The 22,753-nt window shown below is 33.0% G+C and overlaps 1 protein-coding gene across 4 annotated transcripts; it reads right to left on the bottom strand.

Moving 5' to 3' along the window:
* Positions 1–17,799: 17,799 nt before the first annotated feature.
* LOC107951160 (cation/H(+) antiporter 18) lies at positions 17,800–22,508 on the bottom strand. 4 transcript variants are annotated; one of them, XM_041084739.1, is made up of 5 exons: positions 22,371–22,491; positions 21,948–22,160; positions 20,302–20,570; positions 19,229–20,230; positions 17,800–19,125 (listed from the first exon to the last, which is right to left on the bottom strand). In XM_041084739.1, the coding sequence occupies exons 3-5, from the start codon at positions 20,500–20,502 to the stop codon at positions 17,920–17,922; spliced, it is 2,409 nt and encodes an 802-aa protein (XP_040940673.1). In that variant the 5' UTR covers positions 20,503–20,570; positions 21,948–22,160; positions 22,371–22,491; the 3' UTR covers positions 17,800–17,919. The 4 variants fall into 4 exon arrangements, with proteins under 4 accessions (XP_040940673.1, XP_016741584.1, XP_016741585.1 ...); XM_016886095.2 differs by lacking the exon at positions 21,948–22,160 and having other exon boundaries at positions 22,371–22,508; XM_016886096.2 differs by lacking the exon at positions 21,948–22,160 and having other exon boundaries at positions 20,302–20,563; positions 22,371–22,467.
* Positions 22,509–22,753: the final 245 nt, after the last annotated feature.

The following is a 22,753-nucleotide window of genomic DNA, read 5'->3' as shown; positions in this document are numbered from 1 at the left end:
GCCTAAAATCCCTTCTCATTTTCCCGTGTTTCTGAAATCATTTTACCAATGTAATTTATTTTCAAGCAAACAAACACTGGAAAACCAAAAAAACATTTTCCGAAAAATGTTTTCCTGGTTAACAAATGGACCCTTAGATAAGTTCTTTTAACCAAAATTATTTTTTATGTATTGTGTTTAACTAAATCAACACAATTTTTATCATGTCATTTTACCATATTAATCTCCACATCAAATAATTTGTTTAAGTGTTAGTAAAATTTAAATTGATGGACCTTAAATCAGACTTTAAAAGCTTTATTTCATTTATTAAAAAAACACTTCATCCCATTGAATATTTTTATTTTAGGAAAATGTTTTTTTAGTTTAATTAAGAGTGAAATTGCAATGTTTTTCTTTTTACAAAAATTATTAGGCTTAAGAAGAATTGAAAAGAAAATACGATAGTTAAAGATTGGATTTCATGTTCACAAAAATCTAACTTGTTTTTCATAGCTTTTTTTCCCTAAAAAATCAAATGAATAATTACATTTTACAAAATATTTTATATTATTTTAAAGCCATTTTTATAATTTTACATTTTTTATATAGAAAAATAGAATTTAAGAGTGGCAAAATCCAAATTGCATGATGGATTCCGATTCAATCCGTTCAAAATGGAGTGGATTTTTTTTAAAAAAAAAGTGGATGCGGGATAAAGCAAGGTATTTGTTTTTCTTTTGAATAGTATGTATGAAGCATTTATCGTAATTACTTCTCTTGCCTCATCTTGCTCCACTATATGAAATTACTATTTTATTCTTATATATATAAACTATTAAAAGGGTAAAAATGTAAAAATATAATATAGAAAAGGCATAATGACAAATTTAGCCCCTAATGTTTGGGTGTTGGGTTACTTTAGCCCTTAAGGTTTTTTTTGGAGCACTTTCATACATAACATTTGTTTTTTTTTATCAAATTGGTTATTTTTTAATAGTCTTACTGACGTGGCCGTTAAGGGACTAATGGCGCTGACATGGAATTTTTTTCCACCTAGGTGCCACACATATGTGGATGCTGACGAGGCATATAAGACAAAATAATGTCACGTTAGCAAATGAATTTAAACTTAAAAATAATTATAATTAAAATTAAAAAAATATTTAAAACCCCTAACTAACACACATACGGGCAGAATTAAAATAAATTAGTAGCTCTTAAATGAAGAACCCTAAATCTCAAATCCTCTCCCTCTCCATTGCAATTCTTTAGAAATTGAAGCTTGAAATTTAGTGGGTTTGTAAAAGAATCGAACATATTGTTTGAAAAAAGGGATTGGAAGCCATCAATGGAGAAGTTACCTTATTCAAAGCTGGTTTTATCATCATGATGGGAGTTCGTTTATAATAAAAGAAAAGAATATGTCTCTGTAACAAGTTAGCTCCGAGAAAGACATTGTGGAGCAATTTAAACCCAGACAGAAGGTATTATGGTTGCTCAGATTTTTGGGTAAGCATATATCTAGTTGATTTGTTTTAGGGTTCCTAAGAAATTGAGGATATTGTTTTTTTTATTATTGTGTCGGCTGGACTAGATTGGTGCTACAATTCATCATAGCATTAGAATTAGTATTGGATAGTCACTGTATATTTAGCTGATTTTTTTAGGGTTCATAAGAAATTGTGTAAATTTTTTTTTAATTTTTTATTTTTTTTAAAATTGGGTATTGATGAAACATTTCTTTCTCATGCGTGAAATGTGTTCGAGTAAGCATATTTAGCAGATTTATTTTAAGGTTCATAAAAAAATAAGGATTTTTTTTATTTTTTTAATTGGATATTGATGAAACATTTCTTTTCTGTGCGTGAATGTTGGAGTAGTCACTGTATATGAACTCAGTTGTGGATATTTCATTTTTCTTGAATGGCGTTACTAGATTACAGAGTTGACAAGTATGACATTGGAACTACATTTGATCATTTCGGGATAGGTGTTGAGGATGTAAGCTGAAACATTGGCCTCCATGAATTGTGTTAGGTTTTCCATTTTTAACAAATTGATTGTTCTTGTATTTTGGAAGTGTTGGGTAAATCTGAATTGGGGATGTAGAAATTATGTCATCTTGCAATTTTGTATGTAGAAAGACGGATAAATTTCGCATGGAATTATGATATGTGTAAAAGAGTAATTGAGCTTTTCTACACATACAAAATTGTATATGGGTAAATTTTATTTTTTTGATTATTGTGTCAACTGGACTAAATTGGGGGATTGTAGAGTTTATATAATAAAAAGTCAATTTTTTTTGTGTGAAATGTAGGTTGGTGGATGCAGATTTTTTAAGTGGTATAATGATAAGCTGTGTAACAGGGAGAATGAAGTAATACGTGAATTATGTGTGTAACATCCTGAAATAGGGCCTAGTCGGAATGTTGGTTTCGGGACCACAAATCTGACATTAAAATATTAACTTTATGATTATTATGAGGCCTAGAATATGAGTATATGCATGTGTTAAAGTTTCATGAAGAAATTCTTTTAGTAAGGTGTTCAATTGGAAATTAGCAACTAAGTTGAATAAATTGCAAAACTTGAATTCTAGAAGCAATTTGTATGAAATTGCTTTGGGTTATGAATTAGAAGGTCTTGGAGAGCAATTTGCCCAAATTCTAAGTTTTTGGACAAAAATGGGCTTGTATGGACGGAATTTTAAGGAAAGGGCTTAAGGGCATTTTGGTCATTTGGTATTTTAAGAAAAATAAACCAAAATCAGCCCATTCTCTTCCTTGTCCAGCCGAAACTTCAAGGGTTTCCATAGCTAGGGTTTTCAAGCTTTCCAAGCTCAATAGTAAGTGCTCCCAACCCCTTTTTCATGCTCTTTATATTTTTGAAATCCCGGTAGCTTGCTCTCTCCATTTCTACCCATATTTCATGCTAGGGATCATGTTTAAAAATTTACCCATGCATGAGTTGCTTGTCTTTTGATGGATTATGGAGGAATATGAAAGATGAATGGGTATTAAACATCTTTTCCTAGTTAATTTTCATGAAAAACCCTTATAGGGACTATTTTGCAAAAGATGTAAATGTGTGGTAGAAATGAGAAAATAATGGAAAATGTGGGCTACCATAAGAAGAAAAAGTGTTCGGCTAGGCTTGGGTAAGATAGAAAGTGCATGTGTTTCATTATACGAGCCTAGAGACTAAATCGTAAAAATGTGAAAGGTTAGGGGCAAAATGGTCATTTGGATCGAGGTAGATATTAAACTTGAAATGTATAATGTAGTGTATTAATGAGTTATATTTTGTTGTTATAGACCCCGAGGAAAAAATTTCGGAGGTCGATCGAGGTAAATGCAAGGTTTCGAAATAACCGAAACACAATTCTGAAAAGAATACCAGGTAAGTTCGGATAACTTAAAGTAAACCCCTAATATGCATAATTGAATGATTTATGAATGCATGATGATTGCATTTATTATTAGCATGAAATATCATAGAAATGCATATTTGATGGTAACATGTGAAAATTGTCTCGAATGAGGTTGACAAAGGGAATTCGATGGATAAACCCTCATTGATATGTGTAAAGAGATCCTACATCTGTTGCAGTAAGGATTTAGCCTAGACGGATAATCTGTGATCTCAAGTATGAAAAGGACCTAACCCGGACGGGTGTTCCTTGAATGATCAAGCCTCCCGAAGAATATGTGTGCATTATGGATTTAACTCAGACCGGCAATCCGATTAGGGTTTGAATTTAGCCTGGACTGGTAATTCAGATCCGAGCTCATTAAGGGTGTTTGTCGTTATAAGGGATTTAGCCTGGACTGGTAATCCTGCCATGAGATATGAAGTTCGCGGGAGTATATATATGTGACATGATCATTCGTAAGAATTGACGGATAATGGGTATTCCATCAAAATTTCTTAGAAACTCAACGGAATTAATATGATGTATGTCAATAAGATGATGAATGATGAGCTCATCTCCATAAATTACATGATGCTTTGTTACGTAACTAACTTATTGATTGAGTGCATGTGATAGGGAATCATTTCATAATTGATGATTTCATGATTTAAATATGGATGTATGCTAATTACTCGGCAAGTTTACTTTCCGGTTATTCGAGCTTACTAAGCATGTAAATTCTTCTCCCTCTCTTTTTCCCTATCTCACAAAGCTATAAGATTCGAAAGGATTGGAAGACGATTGAAGAGTCAACACACTATCAACTAGACAAGCTTTGGTATAAAGACTTTGTTTGTTTTGTTCAATGGCATGTATAGTATTTTTGAGAATTTTGTTATATGTGTCATTTGATTTTCCAAATGAAGGCATATAAGAATATGTTTATCTCTTTGTATATGGCCACGAAAATTGGCTTAATTGAAGTAGGCTATGACCTACAAATTTATGCATGGTTTTATTTACAAGTGATGGGTCATTACCAATTAGCAAAGACTCACATGAACGAGCCAATTTCGGATGAATTAAAGTGACATGGGAACCCATAAACACTAAGTGGGAAATAACCCATCATGTATGAAACCAATGATATGAGGTTTCCATACATCTAGTTTAATCAAGATTATTTAAAAGTGTATAATTGTGTTTTACTTTGAATTTGGAAACCACTAAGCACAAGTAGTAGAAAGGGGCGACTAAAGGCTTAGAAAATAGCCTATTAGATTCCACATGGTTAGACACACGGGCGTGTGCCTAAGCCGTGTGTGACACATGGTTCCCTCCCATGGGCGTGTGCTATGGTCGTGTGTCCCTTGTACTTAAAATTTTAGCTCAAAGTTGTACACAGGTAGGCCACACGGCCGTGTTGATAAGTCAGTGTTGCCTACGGATGAAGGGCATGGGCATGCCCCAAGTCACACGGGCGTGTGAGTCCACACGGCCCACTTACATGGGCGTGTGACACTTTATGATAAGGAAAAATTTCCTAAGGAGCCCAAGGTTTATCGAACGTACCCGAATTTCTCCTGCACTGCCTCTAGGTATGTTATAGGCCTCGAAGGCCTATATAAGGGATGAGTTGTTCATGGATGAAAAACTTAAAATTTGAGTAAAACTTGGTGACCCAATTTGGTACGTTTCAAAGTGTAAAGTCCTGGTAATGCCTCGAACCCTGCCCCAGCGTCGGGTACGGGTGTGGGGTGTTACAATGTGATAGCGAAAGAAAACTTTCAAAAGAGAATACGAGACTTAGGAAGCAAATAATGAAGTGTGGAAGTGGTGAGATATTTGAAAGTGGCAGTAGAAACAATAATGTTGAGATGTCTAAGAGTGACAATGTGCAAAATGCGGGTAAGGACAACCAAACAAAAGTGGTGAATCATGATGTTGTGGATAACATTGAATTAAACACAAAGATTAAGAGCTTGAAGCAAAAATGTAAATCACTCAAGAAAAAGATAGTTTTATAAATGTCGAAACCTTTCTGCAAATTGAGTTTTTATTTTAAAAAACGAAAATGGAGTCGCCACCAATCCTTTTTAATTAGATGTGATTGGATCACCTCAAAACTTAGTCATTTTAATAAAATGTTATTTTTACTAAAATGATGATTTTCGATCTACAAACTTTAGGAAATGGAGTCGGGAGCTGTTTACGTATGAGGAAGGATTAGCACCCTCATAATGCCCAAAATTAGTACCTAGTTGATTACTTAATGTCTTGACGTCAAAAATTGAGAATCCGAAGAGAGTTTAAAATGCGATCCCTTTCGCACGATGTTATTTGATGGTATTAAAAAAGTCCCTATCTACATTGATTTTTTAACAAGAAGATATTCTCATTTCGGGTCGATCAAGACGAAAAATCATGTCCTATAAGTTGGGGCACAAAATCTCGAATTCTCTAAAATAAGAACGCTCACCTTTTAATTATTGCACAAATCTTATATTTTTAATTTTTTTTAAAAAGGAGAGAAGGAACATTCAATTATTTTGGTTCAAGGAAAAAAATCGTACCTCATAAGTTAGGGGCAAAAATTTTTGAATCTCAAAATAACGAACATTACCTCAGTTTTAATTATTTTTTATGTGCTAGTGTCGAAAAATGAATGAATATATGTAGCAATATTTACAACGCATAATAACAACATAAATAATAAAATATAATGACAATAATATAATGAGTACAATAAAAAAATAAAAAAATCAATTAATAATACTATATAATAATGATACTAATAGTGAAATAATATAAAAAGGTATGATAATAATATAATTACGTTCATAAAATACTGATTTTTGAGTGAATTTTAACAAAATTTATATTAATTAACAATTATGATCACTTAATAATATTAATAATATCAATAATTGAAAATAAAGGACCAAAATAAAATAATCGAGAAATTCGACAAAAAAATTGAAAAAAAGTATAGGGACTCAATTAAATGAACAGGGGACTAAATTAAAACTGTGACAAAACTTTAGGTATAAATAAATAAAAATAGTAAATAAAATGATTAAATAAAAAAATAATCAAATACAAGGATCAAAAGGGCAAATAACCCAAACCCAGTACACATCATTCCTCAAAGGGTCGATAGTCTTGGGACTGAACTGAATATGTAACAAAATTTAAAGCATAAATTATAAAAAAAACAAAAAAAACAGAATATAAATGATCGAATTAAAATAAAATGGAAAAGTACGGGGACTCAGAAGGTTTTTTTCCCAACCCGATGTCATTCCCTTAGGTCAACAGTGGGTAAAAGGACCAAACCGTGAGAAAATAAAATAAAATGGGTGAAATTAAAACAAACAAAAAGGAAAATATGATGAAATTAAAAAGGGGTAAAAAAGTAGAAGGACCAAAAAAGCAATTAGACCTTCCCATTTGAAAACACACGGATCTTGGATGGATCTAGATCGAGTCATTGGGTCAAGCTTAAAACGACGTCATTTTGGGCGTCTGTAGCCAAGCCCAAAAGACGTTGTTTTGAAAGGGCTATATAAGTAAAAAAATCTTTAAAAAAATCATTTGCATCCCTTTAAAAAAAACTCTCTCAACTCTCTCTCAACTCCCCCTTTCCAATCGACATGGGACGATGGGTCTTCGCTGTGGCCATCAGTCATCGGTGACGGAGACCGTTGCCTCCGATGGCCGGAGATCGCCAAAAGATCCCCTTTTGACCCTTTTGCCTCCCTTAGCCAAGATCTGAGGTTGAATACCTCCGAAACCCTACCAAAATTCGTAAAAATCTCAGAGAACCCTTCTGTTTCTCTCCTCCGACGAAGCCACCGACGAACCCTGAGGGGGTCGGAGACCCTCTCAAATTGGAAGAGGACCTTTCAGCGTTGATAAACAGGTAAAGTTCAAATCTTTATTTTATTTTTTATGTTTTTCGAAATAAAATAGAAAAAAAAAGATAAACCTTCGATTTTCTTTTAACCTTGTTTCTATATTTTTTATGCTCTTTACGAAAGAAAAAAATAGAAGAAGAATCAAAATAGAAGTTTTTTTAAAATCATCTTTGTAATTTGTTTTTTTCTTTGTAATCTCTGTTGAATTTCTTCGTAAAAAAGAGAAAAAAAATTACAAATTGTTCATTGGCTTTTTATAGCCGAAAATACATCATATTATTTTTGTCTTCTTCCTTTCTGTCCCTTTGCTTCTATTTCTCTATTTTCTGCAAGTGGTGGTGGCAAGAATGATGCGGCAGTGTCCAACCTCAGATGGCACGACTGCTGACGTGGCGAGAAAAACGACGGCTGAAGACTTTAGGGGAGCTAGGGTTTTTGAAGTTTTTAATGTTTTGGGCTTTAGGGTTTTGCATTTAAGCTTGTAATGGATTGGACGTTTAATTAATTGACTATTATTTATTTATTTGGGTTATTTTTGGGCCAAATAAAAATGGGCCTCTATAATAAGAAAATGTTTATTTGTAGTATATTGCTTATCTTATTTGTCACATTATTTAGGAATATTATAATTTGACCCATTTATATGTACTAAATGTTAGGGGATTGCAAACATTTTTTAATGTTTTTTTAGGCTTTGGTAGCCTTAAGGGAACCTTTTTAATGTTGTGGATTATTGCTGGATCATTAGTTGTCTAATTAACAGTCTATCTATAATATAGATGATAGTGTTACATGAAGAAAACAATTAGATTAAAATTTCCAGAAACAAAATCTTCTAAGATGGTTTTGGGGAGTTCCATTTTTATTTTTATTAGATTAAAACCATTAAATTAAAACTGCTCTCTATAATTTAATTTTTATTGGATTTGTTTATTCCATTATGCTTTGTTTTGATTCTAGTTTCACGTATTTGAACAGCTTAACTAAAACTAGCAACCAAGGATGACATTAGTATAAAAATATTCCCTCACAAAAACAAAATCTAATACACTTGCCAATTTCATGTTCACTCTTTTCATATGTGAGGGTTCACCAATTTCATGTTAAAAAAAGCTACTATAACAGTAATGGTATACATCTTTCAACAAATCATTTGAAAAAACAAACAAAATATGTTATACTAATAAAATGATCCTATAGCAGTAATATGTTAACCAACCATTTCAACAAATCATTTAAAAAAAAACAAACAAAATATGTTATACTAACAAAATGATCCTATAGCAGTAAAATGTTAACCAACCATTTCAACAAATCATTTCAAAAAACAAACAAAATATGTTAACCATCTCAATTCATTTCTTCATCTTCTTTAATGTAGTGGATTCTTGTGTGCTGATGGGTTCCAATATGCCATTTTTTTTTGGTTTCTAGTTCTCATACTCGTACCAAACTGAGAATAAAAATAAAACCCCAAATTAGATTTAAATAATTTAGAATTGACATTAAAAAAGTGTTTACGATATATCTGTGATCTAGTTGTGTTAGGCTGAATGCATGGTGTTCTGTTGTTCTTTTTTTGGCTTCTAGTTCATGTACTCGTACCATCTAAGACCAAAAAAATTAGAACCCTAAATTAGATTAAAATATTTTTTAATTGACATTAAAGTAGTGTATACGATATACCTGTGATCCAGTTGTATTAGGTTGAATGCATGGTGTTATGTTGTTATTTTTTGGGCTTCTAGTTCTCGTACTCGTACCAGACTAAGACAAAAAAAATCAAAACCCAAATTAGATTTTAATATTTTGGAATTGAAAATTAAAAAGTGTTTACGATATACCTATGTTCCCGTTGTGTTAGGTTGAATGCATGATCTTTTGTTGTGACCCTCACCACCACATTTCTTGCATATCATAATTAGACCAGCCTTACCGAGTTGTCTAGGCTTCACTTTTTTCGGTTCATTTTTTGCCTTCATTCTATTCTTCTTTGGCCTTCCAGGCATTGTTTTCTCAATTGGTGGGAGCACGGGCTCAATACCAAATTTAGTCCTTGTGGTAGTACCTATGTAATTAGTCATCAGGATCTTGTTCAAGATGCCATATAGCACAGCAGGCATGAGGACAAGGGATCCTAGATAATTGCCAACTTCGACAACTGTAGGTTTTATGTCTACATTTACTACGTACTATTTTTTGCCTTTCTTAACTTCACACCTATTTTCCCCATTCCAGATCATCTTCCAATCAACACTTTCCTTCTTGTTGTCATCAAATTTCTTCTTTATTAGTGGACCATAATTATATTTCCATGAATGGTATTGCTCCATCTTAGCCACTATTTTGGTCATCATATTAACTCTAATTTCCTCAAACATGGTTATTATGCTCTTAAATCTAGACTCCATGATGCTAGAGTTAAATGTTTCACAAAGGTTATTGTCTACAATATCTGACACCGAGTGTAACCCTTGGAATGCCTTGGTCCAAGCTCTCAAATTCTTAGAGAACAACTCCTTTGCTACACCTTCATCAAGCTTATATAAGTCTTATTTGTTTTGTTCCCACTCCCTCTTTGTTGTAGACTTTACAACTTTCCAAAAACAAATTTGAATGTCTTTGCTTTCTTCCTAGCAGACCAATTTGATAAGACATGCTTAGCACAATTTCTATGTTCTACTTTACGCAATGTCATTAATGGCTATCTTGAGACCTTAAAAATTAATTTACAAAACATAAGTAAATAATCAGTAATAATTAATAGTATTAGTAATAAAAAAATGCAAAATAAATAGTTTACCTTTTGTTAGTCACTGATGATGGCATACCCAAAACCATTTCCCATTCTTAAGTCTGTTGTCAATAGACTAAGAAATCATGCCCAAGAATCAATGCATTCCCCCTCAACAATAGCCCAGGCAACTGGGTACATCTGATTGTTTCCATCTCTCCCAATAGCAGCCAATAGCTCACCCTTAAATGGACCTTTTAAAAAGCAACCATCCAAACCTAGTATAGGTTTGCACCCTTCTTTCCAACCTCTTTTTAGTGCTTCAAAATAGACATAAAACCTTTTTAAATGTGGTAGAGATTGAAGTGTGACTCTATTTACTGCCATCTTTATAGTACTTCCAGGATTCTTTAATCTCAACTCATCATCATAGTCCCATATCATAGCAAATTCTTGTAAGAAGTTCCCTACTAACTTATCCTTCTTCATTTTCTTGGCCCTTCTACACTTTGTCATATTAACATTGACATGTATTTTTTGAGCTACCCTTCTTTGTATCTCCCTTAGCTTCATTTTTGGAGGGTCCCCAATAGTATCTTCAAAATATTTTGCAATAACTTTTACATTGACTATTTTGTTTCTAAAACTAACACAACATTTGTGCTCATCATGAAAACTTTTCACCTGTATGTATCTGACCATGTTATTGTAACTTGCAAATATTCCTCATTTACACTTTTTTGATGCAATGCATTTAACTCTAACCCTATTTGGTTCATTCCTGATTATCTTAAGCTCCCTTCTACAACACATTGAGTACTTACGAATTGTGGATTTGAATTGCTCACCAACTTTAAACAACATCCCAATAAAAAAGTGTGGACCTGCTAAGTTTGAATTGTATGTAAGGAACCTACTTCTTCTTCTACAAATATTAGTATTGTCATCATCTTCTAACCCAAGTATGCTCCCATGATCATCACTATCAAAATATTCAGTCTTATTTCCATCTTTTTCCTTACCAACACTATCATTTAGTCCTTCATTATCGACTTCTTCAGGGACCTCAGCCTTAAACTGCTCTCTAAAGCTTTCACTTTTAGTCTCATCAAGTATTGTTTCCTTACCTTTCCCACTGGTTTTTCCCTCCACTTCCCTTGCCTTTTGCCTAGCTTCTTGAAGCTCCTAATCATCATCACCATCTGATAAGTACATAACCTTCATCAAATAAGTATTTTCATCCTTTGAATCACTGTCACTTTCATCCATATCCCCCTCCTCACCACCTCCATCACTCTCGCCACCTTTACTGCCAGCAATCTCACCACCCTCACCCTCACCCTTACCACCTTTACTGCAAACAACCTTACCACCCTGACCACCTTCATTACGATTACCACCAAATTGCAAACATGCTACAACTAACATTGATTCATCATAGACAAAAACAAAAGTGTCAATCTCATGCTCTAAATATAAGTCTATCTCCTTAAGCTTAACCCAGTAGTTTATCATGTCAATAATGTTACTGTCATTCCACACAACCCTAAGGTTATCCTGCAAAGTCCTACAGTCAGGTACATAGAAATAAATTAGTTGCATTATATTAAACCCTAACCCATCTTTAACTATTTTACACAACTCAAAATACGATATCACATCTGGATCCTCTTTAAGCCTCACCATCTCACCACCTAAATACCTAACATGGGGATCACATATAAATTTACCACCAACATGCAAGTTGATGTAGTATTCCTCCTCTACAGACACCTGTAGTTTAAAGAATAAAAAACATAAACATAATAACAAACAATGTGCAATAAAAAAAGATATATACAAATAAATTATTAAATAATATAAATCATAAACAATTCATATAAAATTAAATGATTTAATAATTATATATATGCCATAACAACACAACAATAAAACATGAAGGGACCACTTCTATTCCTCGTGCAGTGAAAAATCTAAAATTATTGCCCCTACCAAAGTTATCAGCAACAACAAACAGAAACAGCAACCAGCAGACATATTAAACATAAAGCTTCTTATTCAAAAAAGACATGTTGAAGGCTACATACTGGAGGTTATGGTTTATAATAGTGCTCTAGAACTTAGAGTTATAAAGGATGGTAGAGAAATAATTAGTGAAGGAATAAGACATATTTTCCAAATACATTAGCAAAGTCCTTGGAAAATTATTTGTACCAAGGACGCAGAACTCAATGAAACTACGCGTTAACATTGCAAATGCTAAACCTGCAAAAGATGGGATGTCTAGTTTGGCAAAGCAAACAAAAAAGCTTTTATAGAATTCAATTTAAATTAAAATATACAAATTATTTACTAAACATAAAAAAATATTCTTAAACTAAATAAGAAGTAGTAGTCTTTTTTATTAGCTCAATAAAACTGTAGTTATTTTGGTAAAGTGAGTATAAATTGACAGCAATTGTGAAGGCTCAAATACTCTTCAATTAATTACCTCTCCAAATTTGTAGTAATAATAGGAAAAAAGAATACGATATAATATAGTTTCTTAAATTATTAAAATTATTGGAGAACATTTTATATGGCTAAGCCATTCAATTATATATCATTATAATAGCTAAATTTCAGAAAAAAATTAATAATTCTACTCCTCCAATTGTCAGTTAATGATAATTAAAAACCATGGAAAGACAGATAATATTTGAACAAATAAAGAAACTAGTACAGTACTAAGTTTTCATTTATTTAGTTTTTCCTAGGACATTAGGCCATTCCCCAGTGGATTTATCCTTAAAGTTCTGCCGAGAGTGTAGACAAAACTGCCTTTATGCACCAAGCTCAGGCCGCACTACCTAAACATGGAGAGACCTATAATTTAAGCTCAATTTAAATTCCCAGAATCTTTTCAATTAATAAATAAAATTATTTTTAATGATATTACTTTTACATTCCATGACAATTTCAACCAGCAACACAAAGCAAAATGATGGAATTCAAAATTTGGCAAAAAGGATATGTCTATGTTCAAACCTAAAGACTTCAAATATTTTCAAACTTCAAATTTTTATTGCTTTTCCTTCTCCATCTCTCTCACTTCTCGCTCAATTCAAAGATGTTTTATTGTAACGCCCCGTACCCGAGACCGTCGCCGGAGTCGAACACGAGGTGTTAATAGACTTAATTCATTACTTAAACAGCTCAAACAATTTATTTTTAAAATTTTCAGTCAAGCTAACAATCTGTGTCATAGTCGTTTAAAAATTCATATCTCGAGTTACGAAACTCAAAATCCAATTCCGTAAATTTTCCCTGAAACTATACTCATATATCTATTTACTAATTATTTTATAGAATTTTTGGTCGAGCAAATTAGTACAGTTTATTAGTTAAAGTCTCCCCTGTTTCAGAGTTTGACTGCTCTGACCTCTATGTATTACGAATCAAATATCTCCTTGTACAGAGTTTCAATGACTATACTGTTTGCTTATAATAAAACTAGACTCAATAAGGAATCTGTACATATAAATTATGACTTCTAATTATCTTTGAAAAATTTATGGTGAATTTCCAAAATCAGAACAGGGGATCCAGAAATTGCTCTGGCCCTGTTTCACAAAAATTTAAACATCTCATAAAATATAACTCATATGCCTGTTTTGTTCCATCCATATGAAAATAGACTCATAATTCTTCAATTCCATATATTATTCATCATCTAATTGTATCTCTACTATTTTTAGTGATTTTTCAAACTCACGTCACTGCTGCTGTCTGAATCTATTTTATGATAAATTTTACCTATTTCATGGTTTCCATGGATTAGCTAGCAATTTGACATACATAACACCAAATATGATCATGATTAGCCATTCCAATGGCTAATCATTACCAAGCATTTTCATACCACTCAACAACCATATCATAAGACCATATATACAAAATGATTATAATGCTATACATGCCATACTCAAAATATACAAGCCATTATGCCAAGATGGTATACGGATAGTGTGAGCGTGCCTCCGATTGTTTCCAATTTCCAAGCTGGCTTGTCAAAACTACAAGGAATGAAAAGGAGGGAGTAAGCATAAATGCTTAATAAGTTCACATGCAAATAGCAAGTAACATAACCATATAAGCAAACATAAAACATCATTTGCATAATCATCACCAAGACATTCATATCACATTTTCATTTATCATCTTACCATATTGTTGTTATATCGATTTTTCAACCTGAGGGTTAAGTGCATACCTGTTCAAAGTACCCATTTCACAACACTTACCAATACGTCCCTTTCATCTTGAGTATTCCTCCATTTGAGTAGAACTTTACTCGTTGAACACATCGGAATATAATTCGGATACATGGAAAGTTTGCACATAAGTGCCACATATGTAGCCAAGTTACCATGTAACCCGCCCATAAGTGAACTCGGACTCAACTCAACGAGCTCGGGCGTTCGCATGCATAAGTGAACTCGGACTCAACTCAACGAGCTCGGATGCCTAGTTACATCTCTCGAACTCGGACTCAACTCAACGAGCTCGGACATTCACATCCATAAGTGAACTCGGACTCAACTCAACGAGTTCGGATGCTCAACCATCCTAGTGACATGTCACTTGTATCCTAATCTATTCCTAAGGTTCAAACGGGCTTTTTCCCTCGATCTCACATTTGTCGTCTTCCATGGAATATCGGAACCGATACTCGGTAGCAATTCATATTTATCAAGTAGTAAACATAATTTGCATATTACTCAACATTAAACACAAAGCATAATATTTCACGATAAAAAATCAGCATATCATATAATTAACATCAATAACTTAAAAATAACAATTATGCTACATTATTTACACATGAACTTATCTCGTATGCGAAAATGGCTACTTTTACCATTTCGTCCACAACTTGGTATTTTCCCCATTTTAACCCGAATTTTAGTTTTCCTTGCTCTATCATTTAAAATATAGTCTAATTAGGACTCACATTATTCAAATTGACCCAAAATCATATTTTTGCAAAATTATAGTTTTGCCCCTAAACTTTTGCATATTTACACTTTTTCCCCAAAGCTCGTAAATTAAACTTCAGCCTATTTTCTTATGTTTTATGACATGCTGATCATTTTTCCCGTCTATTGCAACATCAAATTCTCACTCTAACATGTACTTATGACTATTAGGTATTTTTACCGATTAAGCCCTTTTGCTAGTTTTCGCTTAAAACCGAGTAGCACAAGTTGTCTAACATAATTTAAAACCTCATATTCTATCATAAAACACCAAAATACACAAATTTCACCTATGGGTATTTTCCAAATATAAACCCTAGGTTAAATTATTGCTAGCATAAGCTAAATCGAGCTACCGGGACTCCAAAAATGTAAAAATCATTAAAAACGAGGCTAGAACGGACTTACAATCGAGCTTGGAAGCTTGAAAAACCCTAGCCATGGTTTCTCCTTGCTATATTCGGCCATGGGGTTGAAGATGAGAAAAATTGGCTTTTAATTTTGTATTTTAATTCATTTTACCCCTAAATGACCAAAATGCCCTTACTACTAAACTTTCCAAAAATTCCATCCATGTCCAATTTTTGTCCATAGACTTAGAAATTGGTAAAATTTCTATTTAAGACCTCCTAATTAATATTTCAAACAATTTCATACTAGAAACTTCTAGAATACAAGTTTTGCAAATTATTCGATTTAGTCCCTAATTTCAATTTAAGCACTTTATGCATAAAATTTCTTCACGAAATTTTCACACAATCATGCAATCATATCATAGACCTTAAAATAATCATAAAATAATTATTTCTATCTCGAATTTTGTGGTCACGAAACCACTATTTCGACTAGGCCCAAAATCAGGATATTACATTTATTGTTTCATATTAAACATATTAGCTCAAGGGGAATCTTCCTTTAGACAGATTTATTTAACTCCAAATACAGGAAAAAGTTGCAATAAAGTAAAAAAAAAAACAAAAGCAAATCCCAACAAATACAAAAAGAAACAATCATACAAAAAAAGCACTAAAATAAATAACAGTTTATTTGTTTGTTTGTACCTTTTCTTCGTGGAGCATGAATCTTCACCAATCTTCACTGCAAAAGAGCCAAGAGAAAACACGTTATAAATGAACCCTAAACCCGAAATTCCCCAAAATCAACAATCCCATAACCTTAAAATCCTTGAAAATCCCCAAAATTTTAAAACCTAAACCAAAATCCCTAAACCCAAGAACCCTAAACATTAACTGAAATAACATATATAATAGTTTAAAGGTGAAAGTTATAAAAACATACCCTAATTTTTTCCTTTCTTGAGTTAGGGTTCTAACATTTTGTTTTGATTAACTGATTCAAAAGTTAGGGTTTAGTTTTTTTGTTGTGATCAATCGGACTTCTCTTTTCTGGTTAGCGTTTAACTTGTTTTACTTTTTTAAATTGTTTTAATTGTGGGTAAACCCCTAAAATTTTCTAAATGTTCTTTTTTAATTTTAATTATTTTTTAAGTTTAAATTCATTTGCTGACATGACATTATCTTGTCTTATATGTCATGTTAGCATCAATATACGTGTGGTGTGGAAAAAAAAAATTCATGTCAGCGTCGTTAGTCCCTTAACGGCCACGTCAGCAAGACTATTAAAAAATGATCAAATTGACCAAAAAAACAAAGGTTATGTATGAAAGTGCTTAAAAAAACCTTAAGGGCCAAAGTGACCCAGCACCCAAATGTTGGGGCTAATTTTGTCATTATGCCTATAGAAAAAAATCCATATATCTTATGTTTAAATATTTCTTAAAGAATTATGTTTAAATATTTGCTTGACTTAATAATATTAAATTTATTATATATAAGTAGCAAAAATTAAATTGAAATGGAGTGGGGTGGGTGGATATGGATGCATCCAACATTTGTGGAGGTAATAATGGTTTTCAAGATTATACATCCATAGTGGAGTAGGACAAGTGGTAAAGTAAGACGTGCCAATTGTGGAGTGGCGATGGATTTAGCAATATCTATCCTCACGCTGCTCCATTACCATCTCTACAGCAACGCACCACAAATAAAAAGGGTTAAATTTTGCCACTAGTTCTTGTACTTTAATTTGATCAATTTAATCCTTATACTTTTTGAAATTTGAAATTTTAATCCTAACCCAAATATAAGTTGTTAAATCCATTTAGTTAAATTCAATTATTAGTCTTGTACTATACGTGTAGTTGTAGATTTAGCCCATATTATTTAATTAGATCATCCTAAGTCCTTAATACTTTTTGAATTTCAAAATTTCTATTTTAGCACAAATGTCATTTATTAATCTATTAATTAGATTTTTAGTCAACAATATGTGAGAATAACAAATTGGCATAATATTATATATATAATAATATATTTGTCACCTTAGATTTTGAAAATAACAAAATTTAATAAATTTAACAATTTTCAAAAGCTGAAATTTAATATTTAAAAAATATATATACTAAAAAATGCTTTCATTAATATATAGGAATTAAATCCATAAGTTTGATAAAATACCAGAAGTAATAAATGAAATATGACTCCGACGATCTTAAAAGCCATATATATAAGCTACAAAATTGTGTCTTCACTTGCATAACAGTTGACCGAATGAAGTCATTAATGAATAATAAAAAATTATTTAAATGAACAGTTGCATACATTCTAACTAGATATTTATTCAACGATATTGGCATAGTTTATATTCCCAACATAAAGTAAAAAAGCAATTTATTATTCAATTTAATTCTCATGATCATGGTTGGAATGAGATCATCATCATGATGATGTTGTACTTCGAACAATATGTACAAAGCAACGTTTAGTCAACGGTTCATGGACTTTCTACATCCGCTTCTGGAATCTCAGCTACCTTTGTGGAAGACTGTGATGGAGGAGGTGATTTCTTTGTGGTTCTATATTGTTGCACTACCAAAACAGATGCTGATGTTGAGAATTCTGGGGAAGTCAATAGGCTGCCTATTACCCCTAATTCAAGGCACTCGGTCTTGGCAGCATTTAGTTTGGCTGTCGCAGTGACATGATTTTCAGGCATTTGGCCCACCAAGAAAAGGTTGCATCGGCTGAATTCTCGAATCGCTTCAATGGTTTCCCTGGAGCTTCTTACTACTCTTTCTTCGTAACTTATTGAGTTTTCATTAGAGGCTTTGTTCTTGAATTCCATCAGGACTCGATCGTCACTTGTGTTTATATCAGCTGTGACGATCTCACCCGAAACTTCGGGGCCTGGTACGAAGCGAACAACGGTTAGACTGATGCCTGGGTGCTCGGCCATACGTGTGCCATAAGCGAGTGCTTCGCGATCGTCGTGTCCACCGAAGAACAAGACTGTTATGATGGAATCAACGTTGCTAGCTGATATATGCGTCGTTCCACCTAGACCACGATCAACTAAAATGCCAACCGAGCATGGTGCTTGCTCAAGAACTCGCTTGTTGACCAATTGGTAGTCAGTTCGGGTTGTCTCGAATGTTCCGTCTACCCTCTGGTGCTTATGGAAGGGGAGAATTATCATGGCTGCCCTTTTTCTTTCCGCACTTTCACAGATATCCTCATGCAAGCTAGAAATGGATGAGATCGCAGTCATCGGGCGGACCACCACTCGGCTTAGTTGCCTGAAAGTCTCGAAAGCAACCACAATTTGATCACCACCAGACTGTTTCACTTTATTCCAAAACGGTAACCCATTCTTTCTTGCCTTATGGACCATAAGCATGGCGGATGGCCTTTCTGAGAGCTCCATGAGATGCAATGCATAAACACATAGTCCTTCCTTTTTCTCAGTACCACGTGAAGCCTCAATGAGATTAATCATAGTGGGAATGTTTCTATAACTATGGAAGCAGGCCAATATACGAAGCTGAGAATTGCTCTCTTTCCTTTCAATTGTCTTGTGTTTGTAGTCTCCTTTACCCTGTCGTTTAGCTGGCTTATATACCGCCATCACAAGGGGAGTAGTTATAAAAGTTGTAAAGACGGCCATCAAAACCATGATTGCAAATGTTTGATCGTTTAAAACCTGCAAAATATCAATTTTAAAACATAGATTAACTGAGTTTATACATATATAAGGAAATGAATATAGAGGCCAATCCAATCTCAAATAAGTAATCAAGTTTCACCTTTCTGTCTTTACCGATGTTGAGAACGATGAGCTCCACTAAGCCTTTTGTATTCATAAGGAACCCGAGGGCTAAAGCCTCACTGAAAGGCACATTGCATAGAAGGGAAACGGAGACAGTGCCGGCTATCTTTCCGAAACATGCAGTAATGATGACTAGAACAAGGAGGCCCCAAGACTGAGCCCCTTGAATTGTGGCAATATTTGTTTTCAATCCACTTGACACAAAATACAGAGGGAGAAAGAGGCCGGAAACAAGGTCTTCAACTTTTTCCACTAAGGCACCAGCAAATGGACCTTCTTTGGGGACAAGAACTCCAATTACAAATGCACCAAACAAGGCATGGATTCCAATAAGGTCAGTAACAAAGCCTGCTGCCAAAACTGCTGTCAAAGTTGCACATACATACAATTCATTTACCGGTTCACCCTCAGGGCAACGTTGAACCATCCATTTGAATATAGGAGGGACAATGAATGTACATCCGACGACAAAACCAGTACCACACAAGAAAACCCACAATGATACAAGAGGAGAATTTCCGGTTCCGGATAAGGCAATGGCAAGAGCTAGTAAAATCCATGCAGCCACATCATTTACTGCAGCAGCTGACATTGCCATTCGGCCTATATCAGTGGTTAAAAGCTTCAGTTCAGCCAAAATACGGGCTAAGACAGGAAAGGCAGTGATGGATAGAGCAACCCCCATGAAGACGAGAAACGGAGCTTCATCGACACCCTTTGAGATAGTTGCGCGAAGGGCGTATGATGTTCCTATTCCTAGCATAAAAGGTAGGCTAATCCCCGCAACTGCTATAGAAAGAGCTTTCTTTCCTGTGCGGCGAATTGATTTCGGATCCAACTCAAGACCGACGAGAAATAGAAAGAAAAGGAGACCAAGGTTAGCTAAAGTATCCAACACTGTATGGCTCTTAGCTGGGAAGATTGCATTCAGATACTTTTCGTTTCTACCAAGAACTGATGGACCAAGTAATATTCCACCCTACAAAAAGATTCCAAGCCGTTAATTCTGCCCCTATTGTTAATAAAAAAATCCTGAAGAGAGGAACTTACGACAATCTCGGCGATGACACGAGGCTGCCGTAGAGGCCTAAGAAGAAAAGCGAGAATACGAGTGAGTGCAACCACAAGGCATATCTGAAGGATGGCGAGAGGGAGTGCAAAATCCAAAGGGTTATCACCCTGGAACACCCCATTCGATGTGGCTTTCATTGGAGAAGGACAATGGCTTGAACTTGAAGTATTCGTAGCCATATTGCACCACTACCAGTACCGATAACGCTAACGAATCTGCTATTGATAAAATTCAGTCCACCTGGTTACTGTATATACAACGGAAAACAATTAATTCAGGAAAGAAAGATTAAACTAGTAAACATCAATAGTGCCATTCAAATCGAAATTATCATCTAAATCTTAAACTAATTATACTTGAGGAATCTCAAGTTATCACCTTCGAAAGATATCAAGCTCAAATCACAGAAAAAGCGGAGTTTAAGAAAAATAAAATAAAATAAAGATAGAAGAATCTCCAGTTTCTGTAAAGTTCTTCTAAAAAAGGGTATACACTAAATATTTACTAAATTAGAGCCTGCTACATTTATTATTAAATAATAAAATATACGAAACGTGTCAAGACTGTGGGCTAACAAACAATAAGATAAATTGACTAATAATATAACTTGGTAAAAAATAAACTAGAAAGTTACACTAAATTTTAAAATATTGAAGTTTTCGGATTTTAAACGTTCAATTTCAACTTGTCTTTCATATTATCTATGTTTAGGTCTAGTTATAATTTTTATTTAAAATTTAAATCTAAATATATTTTAATCTTGTGTTTATCTTTAAAGAAAAAAACAAACTAAAATACATCCATGGTGTGTAACGGTGATTTTCTCATTGAACTATATTAATATAATAATAAATGTAAACAAATCTAAAACTTTAAAAATTCATAAATTTAAAAGCTTATTTCCATCTTTGGAAAAATTGTAGATATTTTCTTAATTACCAAATTGTTGATATTAATTGCGGTAATCCATTTCAGATATATTAATGAAAATATAAGGAAATTTACAAAAATATATTAATAATAGTAATCTAAATAAATTAAAAAACGACAATCTTAACTTGATTCGCACGTGCGTTGTTGCCAATGTAGGAGAACGTGGTGTTTAAGTGCATTGAAGCACATTATCCTCTTATCTATGGGCTGAGGAGGAACTATGGATAATTCTAAATATCGTGTCAAAGAAAAGTAGATATGATCAAAATCTATAACGACAAGATTATTAAAAAAATTTTAAAAAAAAACAAAAAATCACTCAAAAAAATATCAATCTAATGATTGAATAACCTATGTTATTGAATTCTTTTCCCTTAGTAAAGAGATAAAATAAAATATAAATATGTTATATAAAAAATATTTAGTATATTACCAATTGAGTTTTTAAATTTTATAAATAGAGTTAAGGGTTGATAATGTCCAGTAAAATATTTAAAAGATACATATGACAAAATTTTAATACTGTAAATAAGAAATACATTATTAATATATCAAATACTAATTATATAAATAAAATGATATTAATTCATAAAAAAATATTTATATTAGTATCATCTAGTAGTGTATGAGAATCATTAAAACTAGGCACATGTTTGGGGGCATTAGGGTCTTTTCGAAGCAATTTACATACTTTTTCAACGTAGTTGACGTTAAATCAAAATATTCTGAGTTTTCGGCAAATGTCCTAAGCGAATTGCCTGCATTTGCTGTGAATGTGTTTCCCTAAAGCAATGATCTGAAAGCAAGATCTGTAATTCAAAATTTTGAGTCCTAGTTCCATCCATTCCCTCAAACTTGCCACAAATTTACGATCTCAGCCACTTAAACAAGCGTAGAATCCCAACTGTTATGAAAAAAAAATGAATGATCCGTTTCAGTCTCATAATAGATATGAAACCATACTATCTTATAACTCTTTAAGAGGACGATATGTTTGCTTTTTCTCTCCTGATATTTTTATCTGATGATTTTCTTAGTAACCAAACAGAAAACTTTACTTAAGAGAAAAACGAGAAGAAAAATGAAAGAGAAAAAGAGAGTCCTTACTACTTACCTGAAAAACTTGAGAGCACTGTTGTACTGTGAGAATCTCTTAATCACGCTGGTTTTTTTTCTATTCATATATGTGATGAGAAAAACCTCTCCTGTATAATCAGTGAAGAAATGAAGCAATACGATTATGAAAGAATGAGAGCAGCCTGGCAAACCCAGCTTCCTTATATAGACCGTAGGGTGATCATTTAAATTCCAGTTTTGCCCTTTTATTATCAACAAGGCAATATTTAATTTAGCGAAGCAACAACCCCTGGCATACATAATTTTAGCAAAAGTTTATATAAGAAATAAATAAATTAAGATTAACTCATTTAGTTAGAAATTTTAAGATTTGGATTGATTTTAAGTTTTTAATTTACATAATCAATAAACTTCTTTCTC

The sequence above is a fragment of the Gossypium hirsutum genome, chromosome A02, assembly GCF_007990345.1.
Source record: "Gossypium hirsutum isolate 1008001.06 chromosome A02, Gossypium_hirsutum_v2.1, whole genome shotgun sequence".
NCBI lineage: Eukaryota > Viridiplantae > Streptophyta > Magnoliopsida > Malvales > Malvaceae > Gossypium > Gossypium hirsutum.
This window is presented reverse-complemented; position numbering and strand designations above follow the sequence as displayed.

Bases quoted from the DNA above. Each gene is read 5' to 3' on its own strand.
- LOC107951160 (XM_016886095.2), bottom strand. From the start codon at position 20,502: ATGGCTACGAATACTTCAAGTTCAAGCCATTGTCCTTCTCCAATGAAA. The intron at 20,231-20,301 runs GTAAGTTCCTCT...ATCTTTTTGTAG, and splicing joins GTGTCATCGCCGAGATTGTC to GGTGGAATATTACTTGGTCC. The intron at 19,126-19,228 runs GTGAAACTTGAT...GATATTTTGCAG, and splicing joins ACATCGGTAAAGACAGAAAG to GTTTTAAACGATCAAACATT.